The sequence below is a fragment of the Ammospiza caudacuta genome, chromosome 9, assembly GCF_027887145.1.
Source record: "Ammospiza caudacuta isolate bAmmCau1 chromosome 9, bAmmCau1.pri, whole genome shotgun sequence".
Lineage (NCBI taxonomy): Eukaryota > Metazoa > Chordata > Aves > Passeriformes > Passerellidae > Ammospiza > Ammospiza caudacuta.
This window is the reverse complement of record NC_080601.1, coordinates 32,478,756-32,498,425: the sequence shown is the minus strand read 5'-3', so window position 1 is coordinate 32,498,425 and position 19,670 is coordinate 32,478,756. Positions and strand designations below refer to the sequence as shown.

The 19,670-nt window shown below is 36.6% G+C and overlaps 2 protein-coding genes across 2 annotated transcripts in view; one reads left to right on the top strand and one right to left on the bottom strand.

Annotated features, from left to right (window-relative positions):
• Positions 1 to 13,300, top strand: part of PDZD8 (PDZ domain containing 8) — a 52,889-nt gene extending 39,589 nt beyond the window's left edge. Inside the window, exons 4-5 of the mRNA XM_058810244.1 lie at positions 7,550 to 7,712; positions 8,771 to 13,300. Of these exons, the coding sequence (XP_058666227.1) occupies positions 7,550 to 7,712; positions 8,771 to 10,968 (2,361 nt within the window). The 3' untranslated portion in view covers positions 10,969 to 13,300. The remainder of the gene's footprint in view (positions 1 to 7,549; positions 7,713 to 8,770) is intronic.
• A 1,195-nt stretch (positions 13,301 to 14,495) lies between these two features.
• The window catches only part of SLC18A2 (solute carrier family 18 member A2), a 28,560-nt gene continuing 23,385 nt past the window's right edge, over positions 14,496 to 19,670 (bottom strand). Inside the window, exons 13-15 of the mRNA XM_058810245.1 lie at positions 19,308 to 19,427; positions 17,787 to 17,920; positions 14,496 to 15,968 (exon numbers count right to left, since the gene is read on the bottom strand). Of these exons, the coding sequence (XP_058666228.1) occupies positions 15,858 to 15,968; positions 17,787 to 17,920; positions 19,308 to 19,427 (365 nt within the window). The 3' untranslated portion in view covers positions 14,496 to 15,857. The remainder of the gene's footprint in view (positions 15,969 to 17,786; positions 17,921 to 19,307; positions 19,428 to 19,670) is intronic.

Sequence of the window (19,670 nt, the reverse complement as noted above, 5' to 3'; positions counted from 1 at the left end):
ACTTATTTTCTGATATTGCACTAGATATTTTCTGATATTTGTACTAGACAAATTGATTGTGAATAATTAATCTCAAGATGATTTTGAGTGTTGGCCGATTCCTTTGTTTCACTGATGAAAATTGTTTTCAGGACAGAGTGTGTTGTTCAGAGGTGTTGTTCAGAGAGAAAGGTGAGCAGTGTGAAAAGTTAACTTTTTTAGGGGCTTAAGCAAGTGGAAGTCTGCTCAGGACAGCAGTGAGTACAGAAAAACTCTCCTCACTCATGGGCTTTCAACACACAGTCAGAGCTGCAGTGGAGGAAAGCAGAACACCAGGTTAAGCAAAAAAGCAATTAATTAAAACTGTCTAAAATTTGAATATGTCTAAAATTTGGTCAACTTGGTCCAGAAACCCACTACAAACACTCCAGTGAATGTTGGGTACAAGTAAGGAATGGTTTAGCTATCAAATAAGAGGCACAGAACAGAAAGAGAAATTACAAAAATATGGTTGAAATTTTATTGTTGTTTGGTGATATCTCCTTGTGGTAAAAGTCCATTTTAGTAGCTTTTTCAAACTTATTTTGGTTTTGCATGTTAAGTTTTTAATAGTGTTATCAAATTACTTCTTTCAGGCAAAATCAGCATAAGAATATTTTTATAGTAGTTGCTCAGCAGGAATTTTTTTATAAGCAGCAGATAGTTTCCTTTTGATTTCTTTTTGGCAGTTCTATTCTCACACACACACATATATATATATATATTTAAATGTTTAAGTGTACTAATAAATTTAGTTATTTCACCCCCCTTTCACCTACCATTCTGTATATCTAGAAGAAATACGTATTCATTCAATGTATTTGTCTGATATGTTTTGTCAAAATATTAAAAAAATGGAGAGGACAAATCAAATTGTTTATTAAAATTAACTGAATCAATGTAAACCTGAGAATGGTAGAAAAATACATTTAAATTTCCACTTGAATGATACTAAAGATGTGTATATCTTTGGCATGGAGGAAGGATCACATAGCAAGGAAGAGTATGTTAGTTACTGTTATAGAAGTCTTGATACAAATTGTGGAACAGTAGCAATTTTAGATTTAGGATTTAGATTCGATTATGGAAAAAAATTGAAGCAGATTTTTATTCAAGAAGTCTTTTGTTAATTATTTGAAAAAAAATTATTTCACAAATCAGTAAATTAATTTCCAAGTTTGTAAATGTGTTTTCTAGTATATTTTGGTTTCTAGAAGGACATATTGCTTCTAGCTATAGTATATACTGATGTTTTAAGTAGCCAGTGTATTATCTTTTACATTACATTACCATCAGTCTTCTTCTAATGAATGATTTGTAATTAATGCCTCTTTCTAGTGGGGAGAAAAAGAACTTAAGTGAATTTTCTATATAGATTTAATTTGATTGCAGGGATTATTTCCTTCCTTTCACTGTTGTACTGTATGGTGTAGTTATTCGGTAAGTATTACTACAGCTTTTTATTTTATTTAAACCTTCTGTCACTGTGTTTCAAGATTTCTGAAGCCACTAAAGGAAATTCCCAGGTTAAATCTGGAGATGGAGGCACATCCACATGTGTGCATCGTTGCACCTGTGCACGTGTAAGACATAACAGTGAGTACAGTGCAGAACTGATAATTAAGGGATACTTTATTGATACTGAGCTATTTAAACATCCCAAGAACAGGGGTAGCTCTTGAATGCTCAGAAAACATTTCTCTTTCTGTAATTGGGAGTTTTCTCAGTGCCTGGGAAATGAAAGTGTTTCTGTCATCGTGGATTCCTTAGTCCAGGTTTACATCGGAACATTTCTGATGTTACCGTGCCTGTGGACAGGAGGGCTGGAAAAGCCTTGTTCCACACTGCCACAAGCTCTCCTTTTAGGCTTCAGGGCTGTGACACAAGGAGAAGAAAAACACCTACTCCTGTTCTAAACCATAGATTGAAATCCTCTCAGAACATTACAAGAAAATTATTTTATTCCCTTTGCGTCCAGGGTTTCTAAGGAGCAAATCATGAGTTTGGCGATACGCGTTTCCTTTCAGTGCCTCCTCTCCCCTGTAAATAATCTCTCAGCCTCTTTGCTGTGCAGGTCATACATAATAACTGTATTCAGTAATAGGCTTGAAAAAAGCAATAATATTAAAGTCAATGTTTTAAGGATGTTTGCCAAAAACGTTTTTTCAATAATACAAAGAACTGAATCTTCTGAAGAGAAGAAACTGCTTCCCAGTTTTTACTTTAATGTTTTGGGGGGTTTGACATGAAATATTCCTTCCTCTCCTGTCGGCGTGCAGGGTTGTCTGGGAGAATGTAATATTTTACAGACATTCTCACTTTTTTCCTCAGAAGGCATTGGACTATACCTTGCAAGAATACCTAAGATATCACCTTTAACAGCGCCGATGGTTTGGCCAAAAAGAAAGATTTTTATCCACAGTACAGCACGGACATGGGTTCAGTTTCTGCTACATGGAGTGTTACACACACCTAATGGGGAATACGAACAATTTGGAAAAACAGTATTCTTCTAGTTGATGTAAAGTCAGTAAAAAAAGATTTCTTATTTGTGATTGGGTGATCAAGCTTTTTTAGCAATTATTCAAAAGAATGTGACATACTTACTAAATTCTAGTAAAGGTTTATGATGTTAATGCTTACAAATAGTTAAGCAAATCTAGACTATTGCACATTATTTTACAGTGTACAATTAAGCTTACAAAAGCAACTATTTATTTTTTAATTCCTGAAAATAAGCAGTTAAGTTTAAAAGCAAAGCTCTGCTGCTCCAGTTATCCTGCCAGGGCTTAATTTTGTCATTTTCTATTTTTCTATGCACCTAATAATTTTTAAAGTTTAGCTGAACAGTGTTGCAATGCTGGTAAGAAATTGTCATACACACTTTCCTAGATGTTGTAATCTCTGTATTTATTAATGGACATTATTTATTATGTCTTGTCTGAGAAATTCTGAATGGAAATGCTGTATCTAAAGTTAACTAGATTCTACTTATGAGACTACAGTATTACTGTTGGCATTCTAACCTCCGAATCAAATAATAATCTAACTTCATACATAGTTCTGGAATAAATAGTAAATGAGATGGCATCACATTTGCCTGTTGCCTGTAAAAGGGATGTTTATCATCCCATTTTATTTGTAAATTATTTCAGACTGATAATTTCATGAAGCATTTGCAGATTAAAACTACATCATGTTTTGACATTCATGTAAATATTTGGCCATTTAAACGATACTAGCAAGCTGTAAACCTCTGATTAATCTCTGTGGAGTTCAGTACTGGTATATTTGAAAAGGTTTGGAAAAATTTCTTTTCACTGACATTCAACTGCTGGGCTTTCAGAACAGCAGGGCTGAGGCAAGGAAAGGCTGTGAGACTCAAGGTGATTTTCTCCTTCATTGTGTTTCCAGATCACCCATCCAGTACTGAACTGAAAGTGGCAGTGAAACTGTGCTGTGCAATTCATGCTTGTGGACTTTGTGCTGTAAAAGCCAAGTGTTCACAGCTCTACATCAAATTGTTCTATTAATTCTCAAGTTAATTGGCATCTTGTGGTCTCTTGTTTTGTTGTTGGATTTGGGGATATTTTTAATAATAAAACACTAAGGAAATTACTACCTTTTTTTCTCTCTCTAGGACAGTCATTCCTGTTTTGTTGCATCTTAATCTCAACAAGTATTTCATAAATAGTCTGGGGATTGCTTGCCTTTTTTTTTTTTAAGATACATTTTCTAAGCTCTGTGATACAATTTAGCTCTATTTCAATATAAAATACATTGAATGTATGCTTGTCACTGACAATGAAGTACTAATGTCTGCTTTGTCTTGCTCCTTATTTAAATAACTACTAAGGTTTGCAGGAACTAGTAAAACGAAGCTATTAATTAGAGCAAATTAAAATAAACTTGCTTTAATATGATATAGCTAATTGGTTAAAATTTCCCTTTCTCCTGGGTGCAGCTGTTAGTTTTTCTCCCTTGCAGCAAGGTTTCTTGATAATAAATGTCCTTTCATTATTAGCAATTTTCTTCCAACCTCTGTGTCATTTAGCTGATTTTCATCCTCCTTGTGTTCAGTGTTCCAATAAGTCTTTGGCTCTTCACATTTATTATCAAGTCTTAATTTGAGTGGGAGACAGAAAGTAGCTGTGCTGGGTATACAAAGATGTTTGTTTTTGTGAGTGAACTTGTTGGGGTGGGGGATGTTTGAGAGCTCCAAATGGTCTTCACCTGCATTCATCTTAGCCTGAGATGGCGTGGTGTTTCTTGCAGGTGCCAGAAAGAATAATCAAGAAAACCATTCATCTGTTTTGGGTTGATAAATAAAACCACTTTACTTCATGAGAAACCTTGTGACTGTGCCAAAGTTAATAAAAAAGTTGAGATGAACTTTGCTTGTTATGTTCAAAGGCACTCTCCTTCCAAAAACAGCTTTCCATCAGATACTGCTGGAATATGGGAAGTCTCCTTGCCATCAGTGAGTCATACATGTTGTAATCTGCAGGCTGTGTCCCTGCATGGGAGCCAAATGTTCAGAGATACCTACATATCTTGGGTCCCAGCTGTCCCTCATTTCTTTCATGTGGTCTCTCCCTGGAGGAGGAGGGAAGGGTGAAATGCTGGGGATCACCTCAGGAGTTTCTAGTCTTTGCACTCCAGAATATTTTCACTGTTAAATCATCCACTGTGTAGTTCTGCTCAAAGGAGTTCTTGGGTTCAAAGGAAACTCAAGAGCATCAGAGTCTGTACTGACAAGCGCTTTAAAAAAGAGCTTTTGGTAACTTTTTTATTCATTTTTGCTGCCTAATTATGCCCTTTCTCCATATCTGCTCATCATGCACTTTGCCATGATTGCAAGTACCAACAGTTTAGAGATCATTGCTGCCTTTCTTTAAACAGTCAGATGTTGCAACACCAGCTCTTTTCCTGACATTCTCTTTGAGACAAGACTTTCTGGAGAAATCTTACCACCTTGGGCCATTTTTTGAAGAGATGAGAAAATACCAACTGTAAAAGGAAGGAGTAGGTTGGCCTGAGGTAACTCCTGTGGTGGGGTTGTGATGGCCACCTTTCATCAGTAGGTGGGTGTTTTACTCCTCTGCTCAGAGACTGCGTGGACAAGAGTTATCTCATATGGAGAACAAACTCACAGCAATGTCTCTTCTGCTGCCATGCAAAGCTAACAGGGTGTCCATCCTGGCTGGGCCTTGGCTCTCAAACGTCTTGTCTTGCTAAAGAGCTCCAGTCCTGGGCTGTGAGCTACAGAACTAATGTAAGACTTCAGAAGAAACTATATACAGTCAAAATAAATGACTTCCTAAAGGAGTATAATTAAATGGCCAGAATAACAGGGTGTTCAAAGGAAAACCATCTTGAGGTTTTTGTTGGGGTTTTTTTTCCTTTCACTGTTCTAAGCATCCATTTCTTTCCTGGAATTCACTCACTAAACAGCTTTCTACTTCAGTGCACTAACAGAAATTAGGGGGGAAAGTGGTTATAATTTGTTTTTCAGCCCTTTGCAATTTTCATGTTTGTCAGCATTCCTTAAATGCGAGTTTACTTCCTGATCTTCATTGTGATAGTTCCTCTTCTATTCAAACACAATGATTTGGAAGTATTTTTTTGAGCTTAATCACTTAGAGTGAGACTTACAAAGGAGCCATCATAGGAAAACTGAGATTTGAGTACTTGGACTCTGAGCAAAGCTCAGAAATAATGGTTTCCTCATTGTTTGATAAGAATGTGCAGTTATATTATTGTGATCTTTGGATGTTGTTTTTGTTGCAGCTTTGCGTGCTGCCAAAGCAAATTCGTGTCATTTGTGTTTTTGACAGTTAAAATATTCAATTAATGTTGTTTGAAATTGCAGTAATTGTTCATGTTGTTTCCATACAGCAGATTGCAACATTTGTGAAGTGCTAGCTTAAAGCTATATTGCATATAAATAAAGGGCTAAAGCAGAAGAGCAATTCTTTTTTAAAAAAAATAGTTTGTCTTCTTCCACAGACATTTCTAATACTTCTTTGTTTCTTAATGCTTAGTATTTTATTATTTAATTTTTTTTAAATTTAATTATGTAGCAGTAGTTTTGGTGTAAATGAGGATGGCATTTAAACAAACAAATGAACAAAAATCAACTGGAAAACTCCATCAGGGCTGTTTTTGTAGGCAACTATTTACTTGTTTCATTCTGGAATAACCTTTAAGTCTTGGAACTGCAATTAAACTTATATTGGTCTTGTTATTCTTACATACATTACTGGGGATTTACAATAGAAGTTGGAGAAAAAAGAGTAGGTGCCTGTGGGAAATGCAGAAAATATTGACAAAGCTTTGAAAGTTAATACAAGTCTGCTTCTTCAAACTCAATAAACTGCTGAGCAGTTCAGCATTTTTATTTCTGCAAGGAACTGAACTACAATTAAAATGAACCAAGATGCAGTGCTATTAAGATTATGGCAAGGTAGTGACAGCCATGCAGCCAAGGAGAGAGCCATGGACTGAGTAAAGGAGCACATCCTCCAAAGAGGAGCCTCAGCTCCAGACAGTTCAAACATCCGCAACTGAACAGCAACAAAGTAAATGCAGAAGGCTGGAGGAGAAGAGTGTCTACCTGAACTCAGTAAATTGAAACCAAATACAAAATTTCCTGTGGAGGCTTCTGCACTGTCGGCCTCTCTCTTCTTGGGAATCAAAAAAACAAATTAAATTTCTATCCTTGAAGCTGAAACATATGAGTTCTCCTTTCAAATAGAATATCTGTTGATGGAATGATGGTAGGCAGTCATTTGGAATAGTCTAAAAGGAATGTGCTTTAGGGGAAAAAATGATATTGTTAAATTCATTAAGGGCTGCTTTTATTAGGAAAAAAGTTGCTAAAGATCTCAGCCACTGAGGTCTGTAAATAATTGATCCCTACCTAGGTGTGTCATGCAAAAGTCAGCTACAGGGATTGCACCTCACATGTCCTTTGTTTTCATTTGTTTGTTTTTAAAAATGTATTTGAAGTTATTTAAGTTAAAATTTAAATTCTATTTATTTCGCAAGATAAGTATGAGAAAAGGGTTTCCCTGTTTGAAGAAACTTTTTAAGCTATTGTTAATTTAGATTTGTTCTAAATATACTTAAGCAATCTATAAGTACATAAGAGTTTTGTCACTGCAAACACTTTTGCACAGACTACTGGAAAGCTGCTCACAGTGTTAGGTTTTATGACACAAATGGGCTACATTCACAGTGATACCTAGGGTTGATGGTGCAGTGCTCCTAATAAAATGGATAATGAGGTTGTGTTTAATAGTAGTATTTCATTTAGGACTGGGACTTTCTTTGAATACCTCCAAAGGGGTAAAAGTAGTTGGCAGACAATCAATTAGATGAAGTCAATGGATGTCCTAATGCACTTTTAAATAATAATTTGTTTTTAATAATAAAATGGTATAATTTAATTTTTATTTAAATTATTGTTAGTAGCCTTGAATCCTTGCAGTCAGCTTTACTGAGATACTTTTCACTTCTTTCTCTGCAGGCAGAACTTGTGAAGGGGAATCTGCAGAGCGTTGGGCTCACGCTGCGCCTTGTGCAGTCCAAGGAGGAGGATGCAGGGCACGTTGTCATCGAAACTGTGACTCCAAACTCACCTGCTGCAGCTGCTGATCTACAGAGAGGAGACAGACTGCTGGCAATTGGCAGTGAGTGATATGTCAGCTTTCACAATGAGGGTCCTCCTGTCCTGTATGCAGTTCAGCCAATCTCCCGTTCTTAACAGCTACAGTTGTGCTTGGCACTCAAAAGCTAACATTAATGTGTTTATGGTCGCTTAAGATCTTTGTTTGCTTGATTTATTTCCTTGCACATTTATTTACTCCTTCTTAGGTAAAAGGCAAAAGAAGCTTGAATAAATATTTGGCAACAACATTAAAAACAGAACAAACAAACAACAAAACAAAACGATAAAAAACCAAGCCAAAACATTAATGTGACTGGGCTAGCAGGAAGTTTAACCTTTTACAGAGGTTTTACAGACCACAGCTTAAAATCTACAATGAGTTCTTTTGCTTAGGTACTGCCTAAATAAATCTCCATTGAAATACTCCAGTAATTTAAAAGGGTTTTCAGTTCCTTTGAATAGATTGCTGATGATTGCTGATGATTGCTTTAGAACAAAGGAGGAGTCATTTTTATGTGATCCTCTGCATGACTGTATTTGCATGCTCATCAAGATATTTTAACTTGCATGTAATTTGGAGATACATCAAATGGCTCTGAAAGTTCTGCCCAGAAAGATGGTTCAGCTCACTCCAGCCACACTGATAATGTAGCATTATGCCCATATTTCATTAATATATTGCTTTTTTATTTTAGCCTGCTTCTGTTATAATTATAACTGTGTTTAAAGATACACATCTTTTTGAGCTCTTTTTTGAATGTCGAATGTCTACTGCTGAAAAGTCCAAACTTACAGTAAGAGCAAGGTTAAAACTGTTACCATATCAAATCAACATTACTGTGTAAGATTACAGTATTATTACAAGCAGCAAACTGGAGTGTTTATGTAATTATTTTTTCAAGCTCCACATTTATAGGAATAAAATAGAGAGAATCCATCTGTTACATTTCAATTAAGCTCTTCTGTCATAATTGACTTCCTTTGTTACTGAGCAGCAATGTGTTTGTTGACTATTTTTGGTCACTTAGATTATTATCATAATTAGAACTTAATAATGTTTGTCTTTTTTTTTTTTAATAGGTGTTAAAATCACATCAACTGTCCAAGTGTTGAAGCTGATTAGACAAGCTGGGGAGAGAGTTTTAGTCTTTTATGAAAGGCCTGTTGGGTATAATCAGCATGGCTCAGCACTGCAGGATGGATTTGGACAATTGGAGGACACAGCTTTCTTGTCACAGGCAGAAGATGACCAGAATAGTTTAACAGCTGATACTGATAGCAGAGATTTTGATTCAGAGTTTGAAGACTTAGCTTGTGATGCACCTGACCAAAAAGAAGATCTGCCAACATCTCAGAGTCCCAAACGGTCGGTAGTAATTCTTGCTGCTGCTAAACCTCTTGGAACTATATCACCCATCCTGAATCGAAAACTGCATTTAGGAAATTACCAGGCAGCATCCAAAACGCAACAAAAAGATGGGGCTAAAGTGGCAACACCTAAAACTCTTGAGGTTTCAGATGCACCACAGCCGTCAGGTAAACAGTCACAAGGATCTAGTACTAAGCCTCCTGTGCCACCTAGGCCCCAAATTAAGCCTCCTTTGTCTACTAATGATAACCAAAGTGTGTTAGAAACTGGAAATGTATGTCCTGATAAACCAGAGAGGCCACCTCCCCCTGCAAATAATGGAGAAAAATCTACAGAGAAGCTAATTAAAATTAGTGATCAGATAGAAGATCCAGCAGTATCAAAAGTAGTAACAGCACCAAAGCAAGATACATTAAAAGATGGACTTACAGAAAATGCACGTGGCAGCAAAGATAGTGATGATCATCGAACGTGGGAGTCACCAGAAATTCCTTATAAAGCCCGTCAGGGCCGATGGCCGGTGGCGAGAACATCCTCCTGTCTATTTGAAGTAGAAAAATACCACAAGTACCTTAATGTTGCACTGTGGTGCAGAGACCCTTTCAAAGCAGGTGGTTTTATCTGCTTAGGGTATGCAAGCATAAAACTTGAAGAAATTGCTTTAGATTGTCTAGCTACGTCCTCGATGGAATTTGTTAGAAAATTTCAGCTGCTTGCTCCCACACCTAAGGCAGCAGTCACCAGAACAGCGTTGAGGAGTTTGACAACCCATAAAGGTTTCAATGAAAAGTTTTGTTACGGTGACATAACTTTACAATTCAAATATTTAAAAGAAGGTGAAATTGATGATTCAAGCGCATTTCTGGAGAAAGAGAAAGAATTTCACTTAGAAGAAGAAGCTCATGCCCTTCAGAAAGAGGATCATTTCTTGGGACAAGTTGTCACAGAGAATAGGCATAGCTTTCAAGATACTCAGTTTCAGAATCCAACTTGGTGCGATTACTGCAAAAAAAAAGTGTGGACTAAAGCAGCTTCGCAGTGCATGTTCTGTGCTTACGTTTGCCATAAAAAATGTCAAGAGAAATGTTTAACTGAGACACCCTTTTGTGTAGGAGCCGAAAGGCGGCTCGATCGAACTGGGGGCAGCGGCAGAGCGGAGGGCCAGGAGGCTCCTGCAGCCGCCTCCTCTCGGCTGGATGCAGAGGCCAAGTCCGCTACCAGAACCACAGGCCTGACCAGGCACATCATCAACACGAGCACGCGGCTGCTGAACCTCCGGCAGGTGCCCAAAGCCCGGCTGGCCGAGCAGGGCCCCGACGTGGCCGAGCCTTCCCCCAAGCACACCCCGAACACGTCGGACAACGAGAGCAGCGACACCGAGCTGAGCGGGCCCAGCAGCCCCTCCAAGCGCGTCGTGGGCGCCGGCATCAAGCTGGTGCGCAAGGAGGGCGGCCTCGACGACAGCGTCTTCATCGCCGTCAAGGAGATCGGCCGGGACCTCTACAGGAGTCTGCCCACAGAGGAGCGCTTTCAGAAGTTGGAGTTTATGTTGGATAAGCTGCAGAATGAAATAGACCAAGAGCTGGAAAACAATAATTCGCTGGTTAAAGAGGAAAAAGAGACGAGCGACGTGAGGAAAAAAGCCCTGATATCTGCTGCACTGGCCAAGTCAGGTGAGAGACTGCAGGCCCTCACGCTGCTGATGATCCACTACAGGGCAGGCATTGAGGATCTAGAGTCCCTGGAGAACATGCTCTTAGAGAAGCAATCCAAAAAACTGACTAAAGATTTTGAGGAATCCAGTATAGCAGAAGAAGTGGATAGCGAAGATGGCAGTCTGACAGAGGCTCCGACATTGAACATCATATCAGAAGAAGAACCTGTTGATCCACCTCAATCAGTAGACTGATATTTACATATTTAGTCTTTGAAGGAATGGACTAAAAGAATACTTTGCACTTAAATCCAAACACACACAAATTAAATTAAAACACTGGTATAATGTGCGTGTCCTGCTTCTCCACAGTTAATTGCTAATAGTGGTTCTTCTCCAGCTACAGCACCATCATTTTGTTAAAGTAGCTGGTTAAAACTACACTTTGGGTTTTATATTGGAAATTTATTTTTAATAACTTATTTTTATTTTTTCTAATTATGTAACCTTACCATTTCACATCAATGTGTGTGGTTTCCCTAATGCATTACTTGACCCCACTTTTCTTCTCTGTATTTTTTGTTTTGTTCTGTTTTTTTAGGTAGTGTTTTCAATGGGAAACAGGCAGGGTTTTCAAGATGTTTAGTATCCATTGTATGATGAAAACATTATAAGCTTGTTGCATGCCTAAGCTGATGACTGACTCAGAAGTCACCAAGGGGCCAGGCTTTTAAGTGTTAATCGCAGTTTTATTGTATGTCTTCTAGGTAATTGTATATTTTTTGCCAAACATATCATGAAAGCAAACAAAAAGTCTTTCATTTTGTCTGTTATTAGTACTTACTGAAGTTACCATTGCATATCATTTGTTTTCCATGTTTTTGTTAAATGCAAGAACTTTTTGTAGTTTGTATTTAACATGAAATATAGTAATGCTATGCTAAAAAACTCCTCCTTAGAACTTGGGACTATTGTTAGATATCAAAGTATAAACTGGTATCTCATAATAATTTAATTGGGAATATTTTCAAGGTAAGAGGCTTGTTGCCTTCCAGAATGAAATCATATGTTTGTGATGTTGTATTATCTGATAGCCTGATAAAGGAAAGTTGTTCTTCACAAGAGTTGGAGGTTTCATTGCCTTCTGTGTAAAAGCATGTAATCATGGTGTAAGTAATATAAAGAAATTAATATTTTGCTGCAGACTATCATTTTGGAAAGCTTAAGGTGCAAAATACAAAGTAACTAATGTTCTCTCAACACTTTTGAGTAATCATAGCATGGTAAGTTGCATTCAGCTTCTCAGACAGAAGATAGAGTCTGAGCAGAAGGATCACCTTTGTCAGCAAAATGTCTTATAGTGTATATAACATGTTTTATTTGAGTCAATTTGTGAGTCCAGTAGAGATGAGGAAGAAATTCAGCCAGCTGCTTTTGAAAAGAACTGTCTGGTCTTGTGCTATGTGTAAACTGTGGATCTTAGCATCACCTGGCTAAGGCCATCATTCTTATTTATTTCCTGTAGACATTGTTTCATCTTCTGTGTATAGAAATTTTGTATAAAATATCATCTTTATTTTAGGTACTGTGCTAGGTACTTGTATCATTATCACTGGTATTGCTGGTAGTAGAAAAAAAAGCCTTTGTGGGAGTTACATTTGAGATGGTAAAAATAACTTCTTTAGTTTTTGAGGTCATCTGTAATGTACCTCTCCTTTAAATTTGCTTCTTGGTTTAGTTTGTGATGGGCAAAATGAAGAAGCAGTGGTTTTCATCATGGGACAGTGTGCTTGTGCTTCTAAGCAAAATGGTTACTGCCAGTCATGCAACTACTTGCACTTTTTAGTGAGTTCTGGGCAGTTGATACTACTTAGTTGATGTATGGAAAACTATCCATGCTAAAACAGCATGTGACACACTTCTGAAATTAAGCTTCAGCAAATAATCGCACAAAATGAGCTTCCCTTCTTGTCTGAAAGTTATTTAACCTGTACTTGCTTGAGATGCATATTAAGACTTCCCCACTCCATTTTCTCAGCAGCTTACCATTGGTGGTGATCTGCATTCAATGCCATCAGAGTTTGCTCTTACAGACTACTACAGAGGTTTTCAAATATATCCAAGTGCTTCATTTAAGCCCTGGTGCACATGAAGGAGCTGTGAAAACAATGCAAATACTGATTTCAAAATACACATTCATGGTTTCAAATTGACTCCTGTAACACAGTGGGTAAGAAAAGCTGGGAATCGTTTTCCTCACATAAGTGTTGCTAATGATGATGATTGTAAGAGGTAAATTAAATGTGGTGCAATATTTTTAAATATACTGAATGGAAAAAGGGCAAAATAGTTGTATTTTAGTGGTAAGAAGGAAAACATGAATTCCTATCTGGCATTATTTACAATAAGCAGTGAATCTCCAGGGGGAAATTGTAATACTACATTCCTGATGTAATCTTTGCTTCATGCTTGACTGTAAATAGCTGAAAATAAAGAATACCACAGAAAACAAGAATATCTTGACTTAATGATATCTGAATAGGTGGCAGCTACACACATTTGCAGAAGACCTGCCTAATATGATTTTGTTGGCTATTATTTTATCATGAAAATAAGCTTTAATAAAATAGTTTTGCTAAATTATCAACTTTCTTGCATTGTGTCAATGTTTTTTAAGCACTTCTATTGCAGTAGCTTATCATCTAAAGCCACCACTTAAAGGAGGGATCTTCAGGGGGAGAAGCACATTTTGCATTATATAAAACTACTGATAACTGGATTATTTGGGGTGAGAAATTTGAAACAAAGCATCTGTGGAAGTTTACAGCTGCAGAGGAGGAATAAATAGTGGGAGTAAATGAATAAAGTATCTTTATCTGTCACACCTGAATTGACACAGATCAAAATATACAAAATAGGAAAAATCCACATTTTTCCAGGACAGAAAAAAATCCATAACAACTGCTAAGTTTTTATTTGGGAGTGGGGGGAAAGGTGGCTTAGAGATTACAAAAACGAGTGTCTATGTGGATTTTAATTAATCTTCCTCTTCTGGTGGAGCAGGAATGGAGCAAGAGAAGGGGAGCCACTGCCTTGATCTGCTCAGCAAATCCTGGGAAGATGCTGCTCCCTCAGGCCAGCAGAAACTGGCACCAGCTGTAGAAAAGGAATGTGATCCATTTCTCTCCCCTTGGGTCTCCTCCTCAAACTCATGTTGCACATTAATGCAAACTCCTCCTTAGTTTTGATGTGCTCAAAAATTCAACGCAAAGCCATGAAGAAAGCCTTTTTGTGCTTTTGAAAAAATGTGAGTTGCTATGTTTGAGTCACATATTAGTGAATTTAAGAAATACACTGGTTGATCAGCTGGCAAAAGGATGAACACATCCTGTAATAATTCGGAATTCTTGCATTGGTATTTCAGTCTCAGATTTGATCAGATTAGCAATTTGATGTTGACCAAAAGACTTCAATGAAGACTTCAGTAAGTAGAATAACATCTCTTGGAACAAAGTTTCAGTGTTCAAATCACAGTAAAATCTGAGCCTGATGTAAATAGCCACTGATCTGCACAATTATTACTTACTTGGTGTTAGTGGAGAATTCATCATGTGACAGAATCTTGGTTTCTGAAGGAGCTCTGAGAAATGCCAGCTTTCCCCACACTGGTAAAGCACACTGCATAAGGCAAATCCTGAGAGGGGTTGTTCTTTTTTAATCCTTTTTTCACTTTATTACAGTAGGTCATGAACTTCTGTCAGATAACTTTATTTTGATGCGTTCTGAATGCATAATTATTGACAGAGCAACACTTGAAGTTTGATCCACTATATTTTTCATATTTTTTGACCATAGTATATACGCTTTACAAAACTATATGTAAACATAGTATCTATGCTGTAGTACATAAAACATCTGCAATTACATGAGAGAAGGCACATCAAGATTTTCATTTTACAAATGAAATGATACACCATGGCTGAGAAGGACATGGGGATTGTTTTTAAAATGCTTTCTTTCCAAGTCTTGTTTTTTCTAAGTGCAGGCAGGGACTGCCTAATACAATACTTCACCTGTATTGGGCTGTTTCCCCAAATGTTATGAGAGATTGGCAACAAACTGGCTGTTTCTTCCATTTTTTTAAGCCAAAAATGTATTAAAAAAAAATAACTGTACATTGGATTTTTAGATATATATGTAAATGCATGTAGAAGTTGTTTGAACTGCTCCAGGTAGCAGCTCACTTTCAGTACATGCTAAGACTGAATACTGTAATACTGCAGCTGTTCCTAACCAGTCACTGAAGATGCAATTAAAATAAAGTTGAAATATGTTAAAAGATCCAAAAGATAGAAATACAAAAAGTATCCTCATGCTGTTACATTCCCTGCTAAGGGACAGGAACAGTGCATGTTCACACCCACTTGTTTGCCTGGTGCTGAGTGTTTGGGGGCTTCACATTGCACAACTGCTTGATTAAAACTTTGTTAGATACTAATAATAGCAATACACTCATCTGTTTAACAACATGGTTTCCTCAACATTGGTGGTTCAGGGAGAACTCAGTATTTGAACTGACAGAGAAGTTGTGCCTCTTATTTAGTTTTTTGTATATATTATTAGGACCTGAAGTTGATGGAAAAAAGTGATAGTGCTGCCCACACTCTGAATTCCAGCTTCTCTCAATGCACTTACGAGGGTGTCGCTTAAAAGGATGTAAATTGGATGGGTTCTCTTTGAGGGTTGCTTTTTAAAATTTCCAATTAAATAAGACTCAAGTTTGACAGTAACCTATGACTTCAAATAAAATATGAAATACTGTCCATGAGGTGACTTTAAAAACCAAATTGTTAAAATTCACATTTTATACAGATTTATGCTACACATTTAATAAAAAATAGAGTGTAATATTCAATAAAATTAAATACACAAAGAGTAACACTATACAAATGGTCTATAAAAGCTCTTTCCCCCCATAAGGCGGTTTGCAGTCTGCTTTCTAGTCACCAATAAATAATATACCTTTGGTTTTTCTGACCATTTCACTATTAAATGTACAGTACAGCTAAAACCTATTTCTGGATGAGATGTTTCACATGAACCACAGCATTTTGTACACCTAAATATGTTATATGGCTTTTCTGTTATTCATCACTTTCATATTCCTCCTCTTCTTCACCTATGGGGTAGGATTGGATGTTGTTCTGGGTGTACATTTTTGTTTTCACAGGACAGTTGTGATCCATGAGTATTGCCTGGAAGAGAACAGAGTGTGAGTATTTCTGCTTAGCATCCAGCTGAGGCTGGGGCTGCATGCACCACTCAGGGATTCACCTCTCCTCCCTTGAGGCAGAGCCCAAACTGATTGCAATTAGGGTAAATTGAGTCCTCAGGTCTGTGTGAGGGGGGATTTTTGGTGCTAAAGACCTGGAAAATTTCTATTTCCAGTATTTCAGCCCAGGTATTACTGATACATATCTACCTGCTCTGCAGAGACAGTAGTTTACCCCTCCCAGAGTTAATTTCCATCTATTAAAACCTGAATGAATGGTCAAGAGCAGTCCTACTGCTTCAAGCCAATTCTCTTTTACTGCCTTTGTCCCCTCTTTCCATGGAGATCCAGAACAGCAAAACTGAGTATGATGCCAGGAGTGATGGTCCCAATAATATGCTTTGACACAGCAAGCTAAAAGTGGTAATCATGGTAAGGGCCAGATAAAATACTAAATTCTCTGGGCTGAAATTTTCCAAGGAGTTTTGGAGCAACTGTGTACTGTTCTTCATGCTGAGTGTAATTAAGCTTGGGAATTATTAATTAGGCAAAGACCACAATTTTGGGACCCTCCTTCTGACTCTCCTCCAACCTGAAAGAACTGGTGCATCATTTTACAGCCATGAGCCACTTGGGAACAGGAGCTATTTTGCATTTAAAGGTATATTAGAGGTGGCAGATGTTGGAGCCATGGAGAGAGATCCTGTCCCTTCAGGGTTGTGATGTTACAAATCAAACAGTCAGGGACCATGGAAGTACCTGATAAATTTTATATTGCCAAGAAACAGCAGCTGAGTTTTTGTTCCCTTCTGTTCCTCAGCCTTATTTAATGTACAAAAACCAAAACAAACTAAACCAGTGCATTCAGCAAAGGTCATGACAAGGGATTAACTGGGATTCTGCAGTCCAAACATGAGCCAAACAGAAGCTCTCTGGCCTCACACACACCATTATTGCAGCAAGATTCAATTTTCCACCTTCTGCCAGCACAAAGTGAGCAGCACCAGCATCAGGTGCTGTCCTTACCTTGCAGAGAGGTGCCACTGCAGAATAAAACCATTGCCATGCAAAATTAGTTTATTTTCACCCAAATAAACAACCAGCGACTACATTTTGGGCCCAGATCAGCCTTTTTCAGGAAGAGTAAGGATGGAGTGCTGAGTGGGTTCAACCTACAGATGGTGACTCTGTTCTTACACACCCTACAGTGTCTGGGGAGCACTGAGTGCTCCAGATCATTAGGTCTTTGGCAATTTATGTTAAAAAACAGAAAAGAGAGAAGCCCTGTGGTACATACTGGACAAGACAAACCACTGGTTTGTAGGGATCCATGAACTGTATGAAGGGAGGAGAAGGAGGAAAAAAGATGATTCAAAACACACTGTGGTATATTTTTCTATTTTTTTTTCCCAGAGGACTGTGAGGAAAAAACAGTTTGAGGCACACCAAGGAATAATTTGGTCAATTGGCCAAATAGAGTTCTGGATCCTCAATGAAAAGAGAAATGAATTCTCTACTGACTCTACCCCAGCATATGCTGGTGCAGAGGAATGTCTGTAGGACCCTGTTTCATAGAAATCAAATTTGTGACTTTGTAACATCTAATTAATAAAGGGTTTCCCTTTATACATCTTGGACATAGAAGGAAGGGGGAGTTCATTTCAAAGTTAATGCTTGAGAGTGAAATACACTGAGCTGGTCCTGTTTTGAGGAACTTAGAGGCAAAGATGCAAATGTAAGTTATCATTTGTTTCACTGAAAAAACCCAAAATTTATAAAAAAGAAACCAAGTTACACTTACCATTTTCTCCTCTTTGGCGGGTGGACTTCGAAGGAAAAAGCACAGGGGAGCAAAGATGATATCCACAATTCCTATAATTGTCATGAGCCATGGGAATCCAATGGCCTTGGCAATGGCACCACCAGCAGAGGGACCTTGCACAGATAAAAACCCTTTCCTGCAGATTGCTCTGACACAAAACTTGCAGCAGCATATTTTGTATACAAGTAATTCTGTATACTAACCCCCTATCTCACAAACAGATTTGAGGAATGTAAAGACGTGTTTGTAATTATAAACATAAATATAATTATGATTTAACATAATTATATGTAATTATATAAATATATATAAATATACAAAATCATATAAATTTTTTATATAATAAAATTTATATAATTTTATATATTATATATATAAATATTATATATTATTATATAAATATTATATAATCATAAATAATATATATTATATAAATATTATATCTATAGATATAAAATTATATAAAATATATATCACATATAATATATTATATATATAAGTTTTATATATAATAGTTATTATATATAAATTTATATAAATATATATTTTATATATAAAATTTATATAATATATATTTTATATTATATATGTAAAAGATATATTCTATTAATATATATGTTATATAATATATATTTATATATATTCATATATATAAATATAAAATATAAATTAAAATATAATATGATTAAACGTAATTAGATGTAATTATATAATATATATAAATATATAAAATTATATAAATTTTATATATAATAAATTCTATATAATTTTATATATTTTATATAAAAACATTATATATAATTATATAAATAATACATAATTATAAATAATATATATTATATACATATTATATTATATATATTATATATAATTTTTTATATATAATACCATGTATAATATTTATAAGTTTTATGTATAATAAAATTATTATATATAAATTTATATAAATATATATTATATGTATAACTTATGTAATATATAATATATATTGTATATTATATATGTAAAATATATTCTATTAATATATATGTTATATATATTTATATATAATTATATAAAATATAAATTAAAGTATAATATGATTAAACATAATCATAAAAAATTCCTGGCTCCATAGCTCACATTCCCTGGGGAGATTAGAGATGTTCCTGAGGGCATCTGTGTCATGCTCTCAAGGGGATCAGGGGAGCCTGATTCCCCCACACACCCTTGGAGCACAGCTGTGGTAGTAAAGTATCCCAAGGCCTCTTTCCTCAGCATATCCCATTTGTGTTCAGTGCCCTCAGACACCTTTAGGCCTCTCACAGCCCATGAAATGTGCACAAATTGCAGCAGGGGAGGGGAATGATGCCAAACACAATCCCCCCACTCTGATTTCCTGCAGAAAATAAGAACCTCCCCTCATAAAACCTGCAGGCACCACTGGGATTCGCAGCTGGCATTGTAGCAGACTCCCCTTTTCTTAGCTGTGCTTTCCAGGCAGGGGAAGGCTGGACTTACCGATGGCAAAACCCATGCAGAAGGCAACGTCAGCTATGGCATACACACTGCCATAGACTGACACGTGGCGCAGATCCACCAGGTAGCCCATGATTGGCATCATGGAGGAGTCCACCATCCCTGCAAAACACATCCCGGGAAAATGCTGCCTTTTCTTCCCATCCTTTAACCCTTTTGGGTGAATGATGTGCCAAGAAGGGGTGCAAAAGCAGCTAAAAGGATGCTTGTTCATAACTAAGCAAGATTTGTGTAAAATAGTCTGTGTTAGCTTTGCTTTTTATGGTCTTTGATGTGCCCAGAGTCATGTGTGGACATTATACAGGTGTACACAGCAATATTTGTGTAAAATAATCTGTGTTAGCT